The 20106-nt window shown below is 59.9% G+C and overlaps 2 protein-coding genes across 2 annotated transcripts; both read right to left on the reverse strand.

The window, feature by feature from the left end:
• Positions 1–4395: 4395 nt before the first annotated feature.
• LOC139437450 (ral guanine nucleotide dissociation stimulator-like) lies at positions 4396–7415 on the reverse strand. The gene is made up of 4 exons (XM_071211485.1): positions 7235–7415; positions 6824–7039; positions 5414–5528; positions 4396–4917 (listed from the first exon to the last, which is right to left on the reverse strand). The coding sequence occupies exons 2-4, from the start codon at positions 6992–6994 to the stop codon at positions 4742–4744; spliced, it is 462 nt and encodes a 153-aa protein (XP_071067586.1). The 5' UTR covers positions 6995–7039; positions 7235–7415; the 3' UTR covers positions 4396–4741.
• Positions 7416–9110: 1695 nt separating this feature from the next.
• On the reverse strand, positions 9111–16833 carry LOC101423539 (ral guanine nucleotide dissociation stimulator-like). The gene is made up of 11 exons (XM_071211467.1): positions 16680–16833; positions 16174–16284; positions 14834–15027; positions 14161–14217; positions 13270–13463; positions 12156–13024; positions 11633–11848; positions 11249–11352; positions 10634–10760; positions 9448–9551; positions 9111–9348 (listed from the first exon to the last, which is right to left on the reverse strand). The coding sequence occupies exons 1-11, from the start codon at positions 16818–16820 to the stop codon at positions 9111–9113; spliced, it is 2355 nt and encodes a 784-aa protein (XP_071067568.1). The 5' UTR covers positions 16821–16833.
• Between the last annotated feature and the right edge of the window lie 3273 nt (positions 16834–20106).

Below are 20106 nucleotides of genomic sequence, written 5' to 3' on the forward strand. Positions count from 1 at the left end.
CCCAGGCTACCATCTCCTGAGATATCTATGGCCTCATTGGGTCCTGTCCCTTGTCCCCGCCACTCTCTTCTGAATTGTCCCTCTTTTCTTTCTGAAAACTGACTGCCCCCCCTCAGACAAGGGATAAACATTCACACTCTTCCATATCACAGTGGACAGTGGGAATATCTCTAATATCCCCTCTGCCCAGACATAGCATGCAGCTTCTTCTCTGGAGTCTTACTACTTCCCCAGGCAATACCCAGGAAACAAGACACAGATTTCCTCTGCTCCTGGTCCCCCCAACCTATGTGAAGTCTTGTCCTTGGGTATGGGGACTGCAGACATAGATCTTCCTTTCTCAGAGCCCTGCAGCACCCTTCTTCCTTCTTATCCTTGTTCCTTCTTATCTTCCTCCCTCTCCAAGTCTGGGAAATCGTTTCTTGTCTTATTATTTGTTCTCTCAGATCTACTGCCCTGAGTTCTCTGAAAGTCAAAAGCTAGAAACAGGTTCATTTTCTCTCTCTCTCTCTCTCTCTCTCTCTCTCTCTCTCTCTCTCTCTCTCTATCTGCCTGCCTCTCTCTATCTCTGCTTTTTCTGGTTTTAGGCTTCTGGCTCTATGTCCAAGATCCTTGGTCTCTAAAGACTTCAGCCTCTGGATGAGGAGGGCGATGATGAAGAGGAGGGAGAGGCACTCAAGCCATTGGACAGGAATGAGATCGAGATGGAGGTGGAGATGCTTGACTCCGTGGACTGAAGGCTGGGCCTGCCCCAACCAACAGAAGCTTGTGCCCAGGTCGAATGAAGAGCTCAGGACAAGCCCTGCCCCCTGCTGTCAGCACAGTAGCCAGAAAAGCCCTGGCAGGGCCCTCTCCGAGAGCTGGGATCTCAATGCTGGGAGCAACTGGGTCTGGCCCTGACTGTGACGTGATGCTTGATGCCATTCTCCAAGCCCTGGGTAGAGGGGACATTCCTCGAAGGAAGGATGCCCTGGTTCGGTGCATCCACAAACCAGGCCACTGTCCAGCAGGCAGAACCAGTTGTCACTATCGCTTTCTGGCTGAGACAGGAAGAGCTCAAGTTGCAAATGCTGCAGCTAGGAAAGGGGCTGCTCTTGGTTCGCATCTCCTTACACATGGGGCAGGGACACCCTGAGTGGCCTGGTCCATGACCATTAATGGTCAAAGACTGACCTTTGTTTGAATAACATCTCTTTGGGCTTGCTTTGGCAAAGACCAGTGCTCAGCCGGAATTGTCCTTCTTCAGTCCATTTTGCCAAAAGTGTCTTGAGGTCTCGGTGGGGGACTTGGAGCCAGGGGAGAGTTTCCTGTTGCCTTGGGGTCAAGAGATCTTGTGGCACCGTCATTTGACTGTCCACTTATTCATTCTGTGCTCCTCACTGGTAATGCTGGCGTGGTTGTGAGCAGCCTGATGCACTTACCTTCTGTCTAATGAGTGAGAGCACCGATTGGCCCAAAGCAGTGATCCCAAAGAAACTGCAGCCCTGGAGTGCATCCTTCTCTTTTCAAATAGAGAAGTTCCTGAAGGTCCCTTGGGACCTGGAGCAGGAAGAGGAGGAAAAGAAGCACCTGCTTCTAGGAGAAGCCCTGGCCCAGGAATCTTCCCAGACTGCGTTCCACCAGGGAAGTGGTCCGAGGCTGCCCTTGGCTCCTGGTCCTGAGACAAGCCCTGGAGGTTTCTGCCTGGGTAGGAAACCCTGTGGGCGGTGGGGGGGGGGGGGATTGTGGAGCCCTGGCTTGGAGGCCACAACCATGCCTGACACTCGGGACTCTGCCCAGCCCTGTGCCCCGGGCCAATCACTCCCTCTCTCTCGGTGTCAGTTTCCCAATTTTATACCAAAGAGCTGGACATAAAGTGTGTGAGCGTGCACTCAGAGGACGCACCAGCTTGCCTCCCGTGAATGGGGTGTGGGCGTATGGCTGGCATGCCTACCGCCCACACCCCAGGAGAGTACAGGACAGGGCTCTCATCTGGGAAACTGCCCTCAGCCTCAGGCTTGGCCACTCCTCCCCTGCCCGCAGCTCTCCAGGTGGCTCCCGACTGCTGGCCTGCTGCTGGGCTCCAGGCAGGGACGTCCTCCCCCAGCTGCCCAGGGGTCGGGGCCGGGGTCGGGGCCTGGCAACCTCCCCAGCCGACGCAGCTCCCATCGCCGGGGCAGTACCATGCTGCTGAATGTTCCCTTCTTGCTGCCCAGTTCCACTTCTGTTCTGGTGCTCAGGTCGGAGTGGATGGGGAGAGTCTCTGGCAAGACCAAGCTCCACCCAGGGACCCACAGGTGTGAGCGGCTGGCTCCAGAGCTCTGATCCTGCTGCAGGATCGAGGAGCACGTGAGCCCGCAGGCCCTGGCTGGCTAGGTCAACCAGGGGGACTCTGCACGCAGGGCAGTGATGCCCACTCATCACTGCAGGGCACATGTGGGCGATGCATCCACGGCTCTGCTCACAGGCACTGGCCAACGCCGTGTGCCACCAGCCCTCCCCGAGCCTCCCTGGTCCCATGGACCTTGGGGGCACCTGGAACACTGCCGGGTGAGGGGGCCATGCTACTGATGGGCTTGGTGGGCTTGGAGAGCCTGGAGAAGCTGGAGGTGAAGAGGGCAGGGGGCTACCTGATATCTGGCCACCTCCCCACGGTCAAGGTGCCCAGGTGCCGCCCACAGAGGACAGTCAGGAGCAGGGCACCTGGAGGCAGGCAGATGAGTGTGGCCGACGATAAGGCCAGGAGACCCCCTATTCTTCCTCTTTGGCCTCCCAGCCCCTGTGTTTGCAGACAGGATCCCTGAACTGGATGTCCAGCCTGTCCCCAGCTGGTGTAGGAGAGGACATGAGGGACCCCAGGGAACCGAGCCCCACTACCAGGGCGGAACGAGTGTTGGGGGACTATGACTGGTATCATCACAACCCTCTGGCAATCAGTGAATCTTTCCCTTTTAGAGGTGAGCATCCAGCACCAACAGCTCACGGTGACCGCTGGAGTTAGAGACTCTGTTATCGACAGAGAAAATGCATTCGAGACCAATATTTCCTCATGAAAGTGTATGATGAGAGTGTTGGACTTCCCTGATCACAGAGATGGAAGGGGCCTCTCAGCCCTCAGCTGGGGCAGATGGGAGGCTGGTGCAGGCTCCTGGGCTCTGGGTTGAGCCAGGGCTTCAACCTTTAGCTCCCGGTCATGGGGAAGCCAGGCTAGAGTCCACGGGGAGCTCAGGACAGGGTCTGTCACCCCCCGAGACAGGGAGCCACTCAGTGATTGAACGTGCCATGAGGGGAATCGGGGCAAGACTGTGCTTGTCGGTCCCAGCACACCGTGACTTGCACCCGCTCCCGACAGGAACTGTCCACACCCCCGTGACATCAGCAAAGCCCGAGTTGTGGACCTGTGGACGCAGCCCTCCCAGGGTCCTGTGAGCTCAAAGCGCTCAGAGCCAAGCTCCTCCTGAGGCCAGGCAGCAGCCACACGGTGGGGAGTGTGGACCTCAGACCGCTCGGCCCGACTTCTCCTCGACCCGCAGAAAAGGGCACGTGGGGTCTCTGGCCGCCAGGAAGGAGCGCTCTTGTCTTGGCATCGAGGGCTCCCGCGTGCTGCTGCAGGCCCCGGCCAGCAAGCAGAGCCCACCAGGGACCCCGCGCAGAGGCAGGGCCTGTGGGGATTTTTCCGGGGGAAGGACTTGCACACAGAATGGCATGGCAGTGGGAAGCACTCGTTCACAGGGAGCAGTGGTGTGGACACCAAGGAGGCCCAGCTGGAGCCCGGGACACTGCAGCTCAAACCCCCATCCCCGCCTCAGGAAAAGGAATTCTGGTGCCAGGGATGAGGATCGCAAAGCAGGAAATCCAAGGTCAAGCTTGGACCATGAGGCCTAAGGGACACTGAGGAGGTCAGGCCTGCCCTTGGACTGGTGCCAAGAATCCTCCTCTTTTCCTCCTCTGTCCCTTTCCATTATACATTCTCAGCTATGTTCTCCTTCTTGCCCTACCTACTGCTGGTGTTACCCTATCATTTGTCCTTGAAAATGACAAGTTCCTATTTGGTGCTCAAGCAAAGCCTCAGGCAAGAAGTGGGAAAGGTTCCTTCTTCCTCCAAAGTGGTAGAAAGGCGGTTGCTGCCCTGCCCAGGCTCGGGAAAAGGTCTTTGTGAATGGTCTGAAACCCGACAGTCCTCCTGGGTGCTCTCAGCTCCTGCTGGGTGGAACACCGAAACGCACGTGTGCTCTCTGGGGTGGATTCCCGTGTTGACTTCAGGAACCCGGGGAGGGGCAGCTGGCTCTTTTTGCATCTCCCTTCTAAAATTAATGGATGACTCTGCAGGATTTCTCCTTTGACTGAGCACTGCGAGAGCCTGTATCTCATTTAGATTAACACAGGAAATGCAAGAACCAAATTCAACTCCCAGGCTGTAGTGGAAACAAGAATTTAATTTAAAAAAACCTTCACATCGAACATCTCCTAAGGACAAAGGTAGCTATCGCCCCTCCCCTTTAGATAGATAGTCTCTGTTGCTGTTGATTCTCAATTCAGTTCTTTGACAATCTCGTGCAGACCCTCCCTCCAACTAGCCATGTTTTGAGCGGCAGGACAGGCCCAGGGGTGTGAGTGGAGTCTGGGGGTGGCCCAGACTGGATGCTAGGGAGGGAAGTGCCTGTCTGGCCTGGCCCACGGTGGTTGGGGTCAGCAGAACGACTTGGCCAGGCGGACCTGGAAGGGAAGGGGGCCCTGAGGCTGGGGGGGCCACTGGGGCCAGTTACAGTTTGCCCTTTCGGAAGCTGGGTCCCTTCTGCCGACTCCCCCGAAGGGCTGAGAGAGCCCTCTCCTTGACCTCGGCATCCAGGGGCATGGTCTTCCTCAAGAGAAGAAACCAATAATCAGGTGAGGGCGCCATAGCATAATACACGTTGGCGACGTCTGGGATCTGCAGCGCTGGGGGGGGGCAGAGGGGGGGGTCAGCCGTGCTCTGGGGCACAGACAAACCCCACCTTCTGTGTCCCCATGAGAGCCGGCCTCGGCCAGGTACCCGACTTTCCCACTCCAACTCCAGGACCACATAGGAGCCGCCTGAACGACACCCTGAACAACCAGGGAAGACTCTGCAGAGGCACAGCTGAAAGCGGGGGACCCTTGTTCCAAAAGCATCTGACTCCCACCTGCCAGCCTCAGAGTGGAGCTGCCACGAGGTCGTCTCCTCCCCCAAGCACCCCTGCCGCCTTCCCTGCTCGGGATTGTGGCGCTGAAACTGGCCTTCTCCAGCCCAGCGCACGCCCCTGAGCCCAGCACTCCCCGGGACCAGCCTGCCGAGCCCGCCGAGGGCAGCCCTGCACCGCGGGCCTCCTGAGCGGGGCCTCGCACCTTCGGCCCAGGGCCATGCTGCCCCTGCCCACCCCTGCGCCCCCACCCTCTCCACTCGCCCCCAACTCACTGCCATTTCCTGAGATGATCTGCACCAGCTGGTAGTCCTCGGGCTGCTCCCCAGCCAGCTCGTGCTCTTCCAGGGCCTTGCGGATCACGGCTGGAGCCCTGTCTTGGTCCGTCACCTGCGGTGGGTCAACAACAGGCCTCAGGGCATGGGTCCTGGAGCCGGATCCCCACAGCGCAGCTGCCAGAGACCCCTAGGAGACCCCTCTGCTAGGGGCTGGGTCTACGGGGCTCCCCCAGGGACACTCCATGCAGTGAGGGCTCTTTTCCAGTCATTTCTCACCCCATCTCCTACAAGAACCTGCACCTCTGTCTTTAGGGTGTTTCCAAGGGAGGGTCCAAATCCCCTGCCCTGCAGGCTGAACCCCGACCCCTGGCTCCTTGGCCTGCACAACTGCTAGGGGCTCCCAGAGCCCTGGGACAAAGGGTGGCCTCGCAGCAGAGGGTGGGGACTGTGGAGTGACCTCGGGGCCTCTCTCTGTCCCTCCTCCCTCCCCATCACAGGAGAGGGCTCGCCCTTGGGGAGGGCCCCTGCCCTGGCCCTGCACCTCCAGGAGGCCTCCGTGTAGCACTGAACCCCCAGGCAGAACACACACGTCCAGTCCAAGCCCAGATGTTTGTCCGAGAGGAGGCTGGAAGACACCCTACGGCCCCGCAGGATGCCCTGGGCTCCAGGAGGCAGCTGTGCTCAGCAAGGTCTAGACCGCAGCTGCCTTGAGCATGAGGGCCCGGGTACAGGCAGAGCTCAGGCCAAGGGTCACTCAGTGACAGCTTAGAACAAGCACGCCAGCTCCTGGCCACAGGAGAAGTGCAGCCCGTTCAGCTGGACACCACCGCAGCGCTGCAGCCTCTGGGCCATGGGGCAAGTGTGGCTCCACCTGCACATCCATCCAGGATCTGGGCCCTGCTCACGCCTTCACAGCCACCGACCTGGGGCAGATACCGTCCTCCCCTCTGGGTCACGGCAGCAGCCCTTCACTTGCCGGTGTCTCCACGCAGCGCCGCACCATCCACCCGGAGGCCAAAGCTCTCCTGCTGTCCCTGCTCTGCTCTGACCCTTCAGGGGCTCCTGAGAAAGTCACACTCTGTCCGGCAGCTCCAGGGCCTGATGGGACCTGGCTCCCAACGGCTCTCTGACCCCAGCCCTTCCCCTGACCCCTGCTCTTTCAGCCCTGGCCTCCCGGCTGCTCCTTGGCCCACACCAAGCACACGCCTCCGAGGGCCTGCCTGTGTCCACCGTCCTGAGCCCTGACTGCCGTTGCACACACGCTCTTCCTGCTCCTGGACGTAGCCGTCTGTCCTTCCCCAGCCACTGGCAAGTCTGCTCCAGGGCGGCAGGCAGGGACCACGGCACTGCTCAGGTGCCTATGGCCTGAGCCACTGTGGCCCGGGGGCGGCCGCTCGCCCGGCTCACCAGGATGCTCTGGACCTTGTGGCCGCTGTCCTCGGCCAGGGTGATATGGACAAAGCAGCGGTCGCCCACGTGCCGTTTGTAGCGCGGCCGTGAGTCACGGTGCTTTCGGCTGGTCCAGGTGGCCCTGGCTTGGATGGAGGAGGAAGAGGACGTTCCTCCCGATGCTGACATGATAGTGGAGCCAATCCAAGATGATGTGGAGGTCGGCTGTCCCGGCTGTGGGGGACGGGAGGTCAGCAGAAGGCCAGGAGCCTCGGGGCAGCCCGGGCTGCTCAAGAAGCTCCGGAGGCTCTAGAAGGTCTGGACGAGTCAACGGGGCTCCACCCCTGGTGGACACGGGGAGGGCCCAGCAGGCACAGGAAGGGGCAGCGGGAGGGTGAGGGCCCCCAGGGACCAGGAGCGGGCAGTCACCTTCGCTTCCTGACCGTCCTGGGCCTCCGGGACGTGGTCCAGGTGGATTTCCACCGCAGAGCTGGAGGAGCCAGCCACGTGCGGGTGAGGAGAATCCACAGCATCCCCGCCACTGAGGTCAGGGCCACCCTGGAGCTGGACGCTGGAGTGGGCAGTGCTGCTGCTGCTGGACTCAGCGTCAGGGCCCTGGCAGCTGGATGGAGGCTCGACTTACCTTGGGGGCCTCCCCTGGCATGCCTCCCCACCTCTGCCCTGCTAAATCTGCACATGGCTAAGTCCTAGGTCCATCAAGAGGAGCCAGCCAGGCCCCGACTGCCCCAGAGCTCATGCAGCACCACCCCATTGCCCAGAGGAGGAAACAGGCCCTCAGGGATGGGGCGACTCTCCCAGCCCCAGGGCTGGTCGGGAGTGGAGCTGGGATCCCGGCTCTCAGTGGCAGGCAGCCCCCCCGCCCCAAGCCCACGCTCAGCCTGGAGCTCCCCTGAGCCCTGGCCAGCCCACCCTTGCCTGCCCCGCAAGGGGAACTCACTCTCCATTCCAAGGCTCACTGCCTTCCGGGGGGTGTTGGGCCTGGAAGCTCTCACTGGCTGACTCGGGTGGCGGCTCCCACTCACAAGACAGGAGGAGGCTACAGGACAGGGGGCAGCCATCAGGCTCCCCAGCTTGGGCTCCCTCCCGGGGTTCACACAGCAGTTGGTGTCTGCATGCCCCAGCCTCCTCGGGCAGCAGGGCCTACATGGGCCCAGGAGCCACCAGGGCACTTCCGCCCCCACCGGGGTCTGATGCCCTGCTGGCCTCACCTGTCCTTCTGGCCGAGCCGCTCCACGGCCTCAAACCAGGCCCCGAAGCGCCCGTCGGGCACAAGGCAGTTGTAGCAGCAGCGCACCTGCAGCTTCTGCAGCTCGGCCACCAGCTGGTATTCCTGGGGTCAGACGGAGGAGGAGGCACTGCCAAGGCCCAGGTGGGCATGCCCGGTGGGCCGGGGCCCATGGGCTGGTTTGGCCCTTGGGTTCCCCAGCCCTCCCCTGCCTTCCGGGCTCTACCTGCCCTCAGGGCTGAGCTCACACAGCTCCTCCTCCAGGAAGTTGACCTTCCACCAGGTGAACCCCCACCCTCCCGAGGGAGGGGTCGGCCCTGTCTTTTCTCCTCCAACTCCCCAGCAGTCTTCCAGGAACCTTCCTGCAGCCCGGGGGTGCCCTGCCAGGAGGCTCTCTCTTTTCCAGCCCCCACCCCCAGCCCCACCACTGCACTGCTGGCCACAGCTGCTCACCTTCCTCCTTTTCTCAAAATTCACCATGGTCCCCTGGAAGGCAGAGAGGTCACATCCGTCACCAGGGGAGCCCCAGCCATTGCCATGCCCATCGCCCCTGAGCCCTTGTCGCGTAGCACGACTGCGGGTTCCATGGGCACAGGGCAGCCCAGACTGGGCATGGACCCAGGCAGATTTGTGGGCACAGGAGTGGGTACCACCAGGGGAGCCCCAGGGCCCTCCCAGCCCAGCCTCTGACCACAGTGGAGAGATGCCCCGGGACCAGCCTGCGCTCACTCTCCTGCCACAAGTCCATGGCACCCGCTCCAGGGCACCCGGGAGGCTCTCGGGAGATGCAGTGTGCCCACTGCTCAGCACTCAGGGCTCAGGCCAGCCTCTCCTCCCAAGCCTCAGGGACCCTTTCCCATGCAGCCCCGGCCCCCCCGGCTCACTCACATCCAGAAACTCCTGCATGGCAGAGTCCACCATCAAAAACTGAGTGAGGAATGTCCCCAGCCATGGGACAGTGCCCTGGATGGCACCCTGTGATGTGGAGTGAGTGGGGATGAGTGCAGGTGCTCGGGGACCCCCGACACCCTGCCCTGACAACCCTGCAGGCTCAGACTCCTAGGACCACCCAGCATCACCCTGGCACATGCTCGGGCACCCAGCTGTCACCCCGAAGTTCCCCGCCTGGCCTCCAAGGACCCCAAACTCCCTTGCAGTCACCTCCCAGCACCGGCATTTCTTCCATTGCAAGCCCACACCCCGCCCCACCCAGTCCACCAGCCTCGGCTCTTCCAGGTTCTTGCTCTGACTTGCTGCCACTAGTCCCCAAGGATAACCTCGGCTCCCAGCCCTCAAGCTTCCAGGGGAACAGACATGGAAGGGAGGCTCCCCAGGCTCAGAGGCCCAGGAGGGATGGCTGGGAGGAGGGCCCCACCCTGACTTGGAGGCCACCCACCCTGGCCCGCTGGCAAGAGCCACACCCACCCCCTCCTGCTGCTGCTGCTGCTTCTGGGCTCTGTTGGGGTTTGCATCCAGGGTGGCAAACTCGGGGTTCCCCTCCTGTCAGGATTGAGCAGCTCAGGGTCGGTGAGGCCCTCTGTCCCTCCCCATTGTCCCTGGGGCCTTGGACCCCTGGACCAAGTGGGCAGGTGGAAATCTGCTGCCACCACGTGCCGGAGGTGCCCTGGGGGCCTGGTGCAAGCAGCCTGGCCTCCCTGAGCCTGTTTGGACATCTGGGATGTGACCACAAAGACCTGACCCCTTCTCGGGAGTCCAGAGGCCTCGGGAGTGCACGCCAGCAGCACAGACACTCTGGCCATCCCGCTCTCCCACTCGGAGTCCTGGGAACACTCGGCCACATTCCTTTTCTCCCTTCAACCCCGCCAGCTGGCCGTGAGGACAGCGCCCCTGGATGCTCATGCTTCCATTCTGCCAGAGGCCCAAAGAAGGATGCACTCGGGGCACCGAGGATGGGTGGCTCCCTCTGGCCGGAGGCCTCGTCTGCTCTGACGTCACCCCACAGCCCACCACTGCCAACAGCTGTCCGCTTCTCCTGGCCTCTGCACGTGGATGTGTGAGGGGCCTCGTGTCATCCCAGCCATGGAGCTGGAGGATGGAATGTCCCGGGAGGCCTAGTTGAGCAGATCCTGCCTGCCCCAGCCCACATGACTGAAAACCCAAAGGCTGCCCGAGGCCCGCACACAGGCGCCCCCTCCCAGGGGTCCACTCGGGATGTTCTGCCTGCAGGGGCACCCCATCCTCCAGCTGCATGGCTGGACATTGCAGTACTGGACATCGAAGTTGTGCTGTGTCTTCTAGGTGGGAGCTTCTAGTTTCAGTCAGAAAGGACCCGCTGTGGTTTCCCATCTCCCAAAACCTTCTCCTAGCGCTCTGACACAAGCCATTCATAATGAGGCTTGTTCTGAGACCCCCACGTGGATGGAGACTTCTCATCCTGCTGGTTCATCATCTCCTACTGGAACATCCCAGCCCCTCCTCCCCACCGCATCCGAGCACCAACCCCGGCCTATGGCCTTGAGGCTGCCCCCCACCTGCCCATGAACCAGACAGATCCCTCTTCATCTTCCTCCAGAAGAGGCCAGACAGGATGTTTGCAAAGAAACACCCAGGGAAACACTCACAAGCCCACCTCCTGAGCCCTGGCCCCCCTGCCTGCTCTTCACCTGGGAGATCAGCTCGCTGCCCTGGGAGGAGTTGCTCTCAGTGGAGAAAATCTCAGACAGTTTCTGAAAGAGGCGGAAGCTGTCCCTGGGGGAGGACAAGAAGGAAGGAGAAAGGTGGGAGTGGGTGGGAGCGTCCAGGGGACAACCCACTTCGTTGCAGCCAGGTCCTGGGACCCGTTCTGCCTGGGTGGGTGGTGCTGAAACTGGGCAACACTGAGCACTGCAGGACAGTGTGGGCTTGGGAGCTGAGCTCTCAGGCGGGCACCACAGGGACCCCCACTCCTAGTTGATGAGCAGCTGGTGTTGACACGGGGAGCTGTCCACTGGACAGAGCGGGCTGCTGACCAGCACACCCTGGACATGCTCTCATCTGGCTCAACTCTGTGCCTGACCGCGGATGGCACCAGTGTTGACGCACAACAGCTGACCTCAGGTCCTGGCGAGACCTGGAGCCCCAGCCTACCCGGCCCCTGCCCAGATCCCGCTGCCTCCAGGCTCCCTGCAGGGCGATGCCCAGCCTCCCGTGGGGCCCCTGGTCCCCCCCTGGCATCCCCTGGAGAGAAGCCTGCCCACCTGGAAACTTCCGCCCATGTCTTCTTCTGACAGCCAATCGCGTGGCTTTCGAGAGCAGAGAGGATGGCATGGCCTGAGGAGAAGTTGCGGAGGGTTCGGCACTCCTGGGGAGGGAGAAAGAATGGGCCATGAGGGGCGGTCTGAGCGTGCCCTGCTCCCGCTCCAGCCTCGACTGACCTCCCCCTTTGGATGAGAGACCCCCACGGAGCCCCTGAGGGTGAGCCGGGGCCCCAGAACGGGACCCCCACGCTCCACCTGAAGGAAGAGCCTGGGAGGGACGTGAGGAGGAAGGAGGGCTGTGCTCCAGGCAGGGCAGGGCCCAGAGGCCGAGAGCCCTCCAGAGCGCAGGGGGTCCAGGAGTCCAGAGAGGGCCCCGGCACACACCCTGGCCACCTCGATCCAGTGCTCCACCACCCTGGCCCTGTCTGTGGCCTTCATGCTGCGGTACCCGAGGCAGGTGGCCATGACGCAGTTGGCCACGCGGTTGAACTGGCTGATGACGGCACGCACGGTGGGTGCCACGTGCTCCTTGCCCTTCTGGTGGCACTGTGACCAGATGGAGCCCAGGCAGTGGTAGGGCACCACCTTCTTGAATAGCTCCTGGGGAGGAGGGCAAGTCAGCCGGCCATGCCCGCCCCCAGCTCAGATCCCGCGGGCCCTCAGGACCCTGGCTGGGGTCATTGTCACAGCAGTGCGTGTGGCAGGGATGGCTAGTGTCCTAGGTCTCCTCTCCAGAGGCCCAAGTGCAGGCTTGGGCTCAAGAAACTTGCCCAGGGAACAAGGCTGGCAGTGGACCAGAGTTTGGACCCAGATCACAGGATTCGGGATCAGGATGGGGAAGGCTGGGGCGGCAGGTCCTGGGAGGAAGGTCCCCCCCAGCTCCACCCTGCCGAGCCCAGCTGCTCACCACATCCATGAGCGGCAGCTGCTCTGCCACCAGCTTGGGAGGGAAAGAGAGGAGCTCAGGCTTCTGCTCATGCAGACCATCCCCGCAGGTCCCGGGCCAGGGGCAGGAAGGCTGTGGGGGGGCAGCCCGCCCTGCTGCTGAGCTGAGCTCTGGCCGTGGCTCAGGTGCTGCTGCCAGAATTGCCTCCCCCTCTAGAGCTGTTGCTCCTGAAGGTGCCTGAACTGGCTGGAGCTCCAGAATGGGCACTGGAGCGACCTGTGCAGGCGGCACTGGAGGTGGCTGTGGGACCGCCTCCCCCTCGCCAACTGGTGGTGTGGATGGGGCTGCCCCTGCAGACAGGGCTGGCTCTGCCTCCGTAGGGGCCACTGGTGCTACCTCCACAGGTGGCAGTGGAGGTGGTCCCAAGGCATTTTCCAGCTCGAAAGCCGGCGCTTCTGCTGCTGGAGGAGCAGGCTCTCCCTCAAGAGCAGGCAGTGTCGATCCGTGGAGCGGCAGTGAGGCAGGTGGAGCTAGACTTGTCCCCGGCTCTGCAGCTCCTGCTCCTGATGGTGCTGCAGCTGCCCGTGGCTCCTGAGCAGGTGCTCCAGCTGCCCAGGTCAGATGGTCTAGCTTCAGGGAGGGCACGGGCCCCATCTCTGTGGGGGGCAGCTGTGGTGGTGCTGGAGCCACCTGCAGCTCAGAAGCTGGTGCCACGGTGCAGAATGTGTCAGGCTCTATTTGCACGGCAGGTGCTGGCACCACCTCATTAGCTGGCAGTCCGGGTGGTGATGGAGCCGACTCTGGCTCTGGACCTGTGTCGGCCGCAGGGGCTGGAATTGGTGCTGGCAGGTGCACTGGAGGCATCGGTGGCTCTGGAGTTGACAAAGGAGCTGGACAAGAGGCAATTTCCCCACCATGAATGGCTCAGAGTGTCATTCCAAAACAGAGAAGATCCCACTACCTCGAGGGGAAGATCCTGCCCAGGAAAGTGCTCCCGCGCAGGCTCCCAGGTGACCTGCCTGGGGCTCCGCCTTGCTCACAGCCTGAGGGCAGCCTCTGCTGGCTCCTGCCTCTGTGGTGCAATCCCCGCCACCGGCCCACAAGCTCACGTGCCCCCACCCCGAGGCCCCCTCACCCTCCCGCTCTGCCTTCATGGGCTCCGGGTGTCTCATCTGTGCAAGCAGAAGTGTGACACGGCACTGCAGGCCAGAGCCCGGCAGGTGCTCCTGGGCATGGGCCGCCAGCAACTGGAGGCAGGGAGAGTCCGGAGGCTGCAGGAAGTCCTCCCAGTACTGGTCCATCCAGGTGCCCAGCAGGGAGCAGAGGGTGCTGAGGGCAGGGGGGGCTGCATAGTCAGATGCTGACCTTGCCCTCCATGCTGCCCCCAGGGACCCTCCCACTGCACAGAAAGTCCACGAGGACAGCAAGGGTTCTGACTGGCCTGGCCACAGCCCAGTGCTGACACACAGTAGGAGCTTCAGCACTGGGTGAGTGCAGAGGGGGCAGGGCCTGTCCTCCCGCCCCAGGCCCTTGCGGTCCCCACCCAGGAGTGTCTGCCCGAGGAGCTGCCTCATTTTCCGCCTGGTGTCATGTGTATCTCCCCTTCCCATGGACACTGTGCCCCCCCCCCGCCCCTACGGGGACGCAGCCGTCCCTGCCACCCCTGCAGGAGGCAGACAGGACTGAGGTCCCCGGCAGATCGGCAGCAGGCGGCTCACCACCTCCTGTCGGGGGTCTGCGTGAGGTGGTGTTTGGGGGCCTGGGGGCTGGGAGGGGGTGGAGGACAGGTGGGCCTCTCTTGGGAATGAGCCCCCAGGCCTCCTCTGCAGACAGTGCCCCAGGACCCCACCTCAGCTTCCTTACTCATTTGCAAGGGGAGGGGGAAGCCCTCTGGACTCAGCCTTCCAGGGGACAGAGGACGCGTGGCCCCAGACCCCACCCAGTCCTACCCAGCCACCCACCACCCGACTCCCCATGATGGGGTCTGGGCACGAGAGCCCCTCGCCCTCACCCAAAGTGCACCTACGTTTTCACGTCAAGGCATCCACGAGGCTCACCCCTCCCACCGAGGTCACCTCCATACCTAGGGGAGACCGTGAGGCTGTCACAGCTGCTGGCTGAGTGTCCCCCCTGCTGAAGATGACTCGGCCTACTGCCAGCAGCCCCCCCTCCAAAGGAACCCAGAAGGCAGGATCTTTGGTCTGCCATCACCGCTGCATGAAGCCAGGTGCTGAAAGTAGTGCATGCACGGAGAAGACACGTGCTGTCTGCCAAGGGAAGGGTGAGCCCTCAGCAGCACCTCCTTAGACCTGGGGTGGACTTGGAGCCCTCTGACAGTCCACAGGGATTCCTGCTCTGACCACACCGAGGTCGGAGGCCTGAAAGGGCTCACAGACCTCCCTGAGAAATGAGAAAACTGGGTGCAATGGGAGCGAGGCCGAGAGCCTCTTCCCTGGGCTGAGGGAAGTCCTGCCCAGGAGCAGCCCTGCGCCTCCAGCTGCCCTGTCCAGGAGCCAGGCTCGGGGCAGCCCTTCCCATGGACCCTGCCAGTCTGTCCTACAATCAGCCCTGGAGGCTGGTCCTCAGGGCACCCCCTTCCCAAGGAGGAAACTGAGGCCAGCGGGTGCAGTGGTGTTTCTGAGACGCCCAGCGCCTGGGGGGTGCAGCAGCCCAGGGGGTGGGTGGGGGCGGGCGCTTACCGGTGGAACAGCCAGTCCAGGACCTGCTCGGTGGAGGCGAACATGTGGTATGTCCCCAGGAAGGTGCGGACGTAGCCGAGGTCGCCCTCCTGCAAGGCGGGCACCAGGTGCTCCGCCAGGTCCTCCCAGCGGCCTGCCCGGACCATGCGCTCTGTGCAGCTCTCCCCCCTCATGAGGGCCCCCTCGTTCTTCCTCTGGGGTGGGACAGAGGGGGCAGTGTGGTCAGACGCAGTGCCTGGAGCCAGCCGGGCGGGGCCAGGGCCCACCTGCTGCCCGAGCCCCAAGTGACATCCAGCCGAGGTGCCATGCAGGCCCCTAGTGGAGAAAGGTCCTCGACCTTCACACGGAACCGCAGGGGAGCCAACACCTGAAAGGTGAGGCCCCTGACCTGAAAGGGCAGGTGCCTGGAGGGTCCTTGGGGGACAAAGGCCCCTGCAGGGCCGAGGGTCTAAGCAGACCCTGGGGAACTGCAGACCCTCCTGGTCAGGAGACGACCGTCTGGACTGCACCGTCACGGGGCCAGAGGAACAAGGGAATGCCATTGGCCACCCTGACCCCACCTCAGGACAAGGAAGGGAAACTCCAGGGCCAGGGCCAGGGGCTGCAGGGACGCTCCCCCCAAAGACAGCCAGTGGTCCCCCGCCACTGCCCCTCCGCGAGGTCAGCTGGCCCTCACTGGAGAAAGGGAGGCCTGCGTCTCCTCTGCACAGCCGGCCCTTCCCTGGAGCCTCTGCCGGGGCCGGGAGGACCACTGCCTGGGGGCCTGCAGGCAGTGTCCAGGGCAGCAGAGCCGGCAGGGCCCCGGGACAGGACCTTCAGCTCCAGCAGCCCCGAAGGCCGAAAGGCTGCTCTGGGCCGCCACCCTCTTGGAATCCTGGGCAGCCGAGGCAGGCCCCAGCTCCTACCCAGGAAGGTCAAGGGGGTGCTTATGGGAGACGGCGAGAACCCTCCTCAGCAGGAGAGCTGGATGGCTTGGAGCAGATGGGCAAGGACAGTCACAAAGATGTCGCCAGGGACATGGGGCCAAGGAGGGGACTCGCAAACACAGCAGCACCACGCGAACGTGTCTGCGGCGCGCCCACCTTCCAGCCTGCCCTGACGGGAATCCTGAGCTAAAGACCCCCTCCCGCCCCTCTCCATGTGTGCAGTGACCTTCCCCCGTCTGTGGCGTGGCCGTGTGGTGGGCGACTGGTGGGGTCCCAGGATCCTCGGGAAGCAGGATATGGGGCCACTCGGGTGTGAAAGCCCCAAAGAGCACGCAGGCGGCCATCACGGTGGGACACGGCCCCCGGGGTGCTCCCTGGCTGCCTCGGGCGCCCCCCCTTGGCACCTGCTCTCACCTGGAACCAGCGCTGGCCCTGGCCAGGGCCCTGATGGACCGGCACCTTCCTCAGACAGACGGTGTAGACGAGCCCCTCCTCCAGCTCCTCGCCGACCACCTGCATGGAGCTCTGCGAACACAGTGCCCGGCGGCCGGGCCGAGGGGTGTCAGCGAGGGGCCTGTCCTCCCCCACGGGGAAAGCTGGCCCTCCATCGGGCCGGGACCCAGGGCAGGCCCAGGTGTGCTCTGCCTTCCTCCGAGCCCGGTGGAGAGAACAGGGGAGCTCAAGGCTCAGGAAAGACACGGTCCATATGGATGTCCCCAAGCTGCCTCTTCCCACCCCCACCCATGACCTGGCAGGGGACAGAGAAGGCCCTCCGGGTCCCCAACCCTGATGGCCCCTCCTGCCCACAGTGGTCCCCCTGTCCATGCCCCCACACCCTGGGAAGAGGATGGACATGGAGGTGCCCAGGAGGAGCACAGCGATGTCCTGTGCTCAACCGGCTCCCCTGGGCAACCCGTCACCTCTGGGTGCCTCCTGGGTGCCAATGGCCAGCAGCTCCATGGCTGAGGCCTGAGCCAATGTCGGAAGCGATGGCAAGGGGATTCATTCCCAGTTTGGTTGAGGCTGGAGCCTTGGGGTCGCACAACGCAGCAGGGGAACATGTTGCTCTCTCAAGCGTCTCCTGCCAAGTGAGCTGGGAAGGGGCTGCCTGTGGAATCTGGGTGCCTGGTTACCAGGGTTCCAAGTTCTGTCACCAAGGAAGTGAGGTCACCTCCTTAGGTCATTTCCCCTGGGCCCTTCAACTGTAAGAACTCCGCCAAAGTCCCTCTGCACGTCTGTCTGTCCATCCCCTCTCCTGGATCGCCATGTTCCCTGGACACCATTCTGCCAACACGTCCCCCCCACAGCTCCCTGGGAAGGCTGTGGGAAGCTTGGGCCCCAGCTCAGGGGAGACCCAGCTGGGTTCAGAGCCTGCTGCTCTGTCCTTTCAGCTTTGGGGAGCCCAGGCTAGTCACTGGGGCCCACCCCCAGTCTCCTCGCCACACAGCGGGATCCATTCTAGCATCGGCTTCCCGGGACAGCATCACATCCACGGGGGGTGGACACTGTGAGCCCCGGAGTCTGGTTTCACATGGAGCGAATGCACACACTCAGACACAGGAGAAGCAGGAAGGGGACGGATGGAGCCCCGAGTCCAACTCCACACAGGGCTGGGGGAGGGCCATGTGGTCTGAGGAGACCCACTTGCACTCCTGGGTTGCTGTCTCCATCTGGCCCGTGATGAGGTGGAAAGAAGACCAAAGTCAGACATGGCGGCTGTGCCACCAATCCTGCCAGAGGCTTCCCATTGCCTTGATTATTTATAACTCTATTTTGTCCACTTAAGAATTGCAGATAGAAGCAATCATTTAAAAAGAAAAAGCAAGCACAATTGAATAAAACCGTACAACTCTCAATTAAATGGACTGGCTACATAGAAATTGTTTTTTATCCTACAGTATGTTACACAATCTATTTAGTTCATCATAACACAATCCTATGGTATTGGCCCTTTTGTGCCTGGCCAGTTTCACTTAAAAGAATCTCCTCCAGGTTCATTCATGTTGTCTTCTTCTTTACGGTTCATTTCTACTTACTGCTGCATAACTTTTCCTTGGGTGAATTCACCAGCTTGTTTGTCCACTCATCCATCGATGGACACCTGGGCTGTTTCCAACTTCTGGCAATCATGAAGAATGCCACTGCGAAAATCGATGTGCAGATGTCTGTTCATGTCACTGCTCTCGGTTCTTCTGGCTATAGACCCAGTGGTGGTACTGCAGGGTCACATGGCAAGTCTATTTTCAACTTCTTGAGGGACTGCCAAACAGTCCTCCACAGTGGCTGGACCGTCCTGCATTGCCACCAGCCAACCAGGAAGAAGTGTTCCTATCTCTCCATAGCCTCTCCAGCACTTGGAGTTCTCTGTCTTTTTAAATAGTGGCCATTCTGATAGGTGTGAAATGATAAGTCATTGTGGGTTTTGATTTGCATTGCCCTAATCAGAAGAGATCTTGAGCATTTTTTCCATGTGATTTTTTTTGCCATTTGTATTTCTTCTTTGGACAAACGTCTTCCCAAGTCTGTTGCTCATTTTTAAATTGGATTGTTTCTCCTTTTATTGTTGAGATGTACATGTCTCATTATAGATCCTGGATTTTAGACCCTTATCAGACATGTGATTTCCAAATATCTTCCTCTATTGAGTCACCTGCCTTTTCACCCTTTTGACAAAGTCCTGTGAGGTGCAAAAGTGTTTAATTTTGCAGAGGTCCCTTTTTTCTTTTTCTTTTTTTCCTCTTGTGGCCTGTGCATTGGGCGTAAGGTCACAGAAACCACCACCTACTACAAGGTCTTGAAGATGCTTCCCTATGTTTTCTTCTAGGTCTTTCATATCTGCTTTTATATCTAGGTCTTTGATCCATTTTCAGTTGATTCTTGTGTAGGTAGTGAGATAGGGTCCTCTTTCATTCTTTTGGTCATAGATATCCAGTTCCCCCAGCACCATTTGTCGAAGAACCCATTATGTCCCGTTAACATGGCCTTGGTAGGTTTGTCAAAAACCAGTTAGCAGTAGAGGTGAGGGTGTTTTTCTGGATTCTCCATTCTATTCCACCAATAGATGTGTCTATCTTGATGCTGCTACCTTCCTGTTTTGACCACTGTAGCTTTGTAATACCTTTGAAGGCCAGGCAGTGAAATTCCCCCCATGTCGCTCTTCTTTTTCAGAATGCTTTTGGCTATGTGGATGCACTTTCCCTTCCAAATGAATTTGGTAATGGCCTTTTCTGATTCTGTAAAATGGCTGTTGGAATTTTGGTTGGTACTGCATTGAATCCATAAATCAGTTTGGGAAAGATTGACATCTTCACGATATTTATTCTTCCAGTCCATGAGCACATCATGGCTGCGGGTTTCCATCTATGCCCATTATCATATGGAGGAATTTTCCTTCTCTTCCTATTGTTTGAAGTTTGTATCTGAAAAAGGATGCTGGATTTTGTCAAATGCCTTCTCCGCATCAATTGAGATGATGATCTGTTTTTTCTCTTGGATTGATTTTCTTATGTTGACCCAGACTTGCATTACAGGAATAAATCCCACTCGGCAGTGATGTATAATTCTTTTGATACACTCTTGGATTCTATTGGCAAGTATTTTGTTGAGAGTTTTTGCGTTGATGTTCATTAGAGAGATTGATCTCTAATTTTCTTTTCTTGTGGTATCTTTACGTGGCCTTGGTATTAGGCTGATGCTGGCTTCATCAACTGTCTTGGGTCATTTTCCCTCCTCTTCAATTGTTGGGAAGAGTCTAAACAGGATTTGTGTTCATTCTTTTCCAAATGCTTGGTACAATTCACCTGTGAAGGCATCTGGCCCCAGACTATTCTTGGCTGGGAGGTTTTGGATGATGGATTCAATCTCTTTCACTCTGATGGTCTGTTAAGATATTCAGTTTCTCATAGCGTCAGTGTAGGTTGTTGGTGCATTTCTAGGAATTTGTCTGTTTCATCTAGGTTGTCTACTTTGTTGGCATGCAGCTTCTCATAATATCCTCTTGCGACCCTTTTCATGCCTGTGGGGTCAATCACAACATCCCCTCTTTCATTCATTTCTGATTCCAATGATTTGCATCTTCTCTCTTTTGTTTTTGGTTAGTCTGGCTAAGGGTTTGTCTTAAAGAACCAGCTTTAGGTTTTGTTGATTTACTCTATTGTTTGTGGTGGTTGTTCTCAATTTCATTTATTTCTGCTCTCATCTTGATTTCTTTCTTTCCTCCTGCTTGTTTCAGGATTGGCTTGCTCTTCTCCTTTTAGTTTCTCTAGTCATTCAGTTCAATCTTGGCGTTTACCTCTTTCTTGGTTTTTCATGTCAGCATTGAAGGCTCTAATGTTCCCTCCCAGGATT

This window comes from Dasypus novemcinctus, chromosome 23 (assembly GCF_030445035.2).
Source record: "Dasypus novemcinctus isolate mDasNov1 chromosome 23, mDasNov1.1.hap2, whole genome shotgun sequence".
NCBI lineage: Eukaryota > Metazoa > Chordata > Mammalia > Cingulata > Dasypodidae > Dasypus > Dasypus novemcinctus.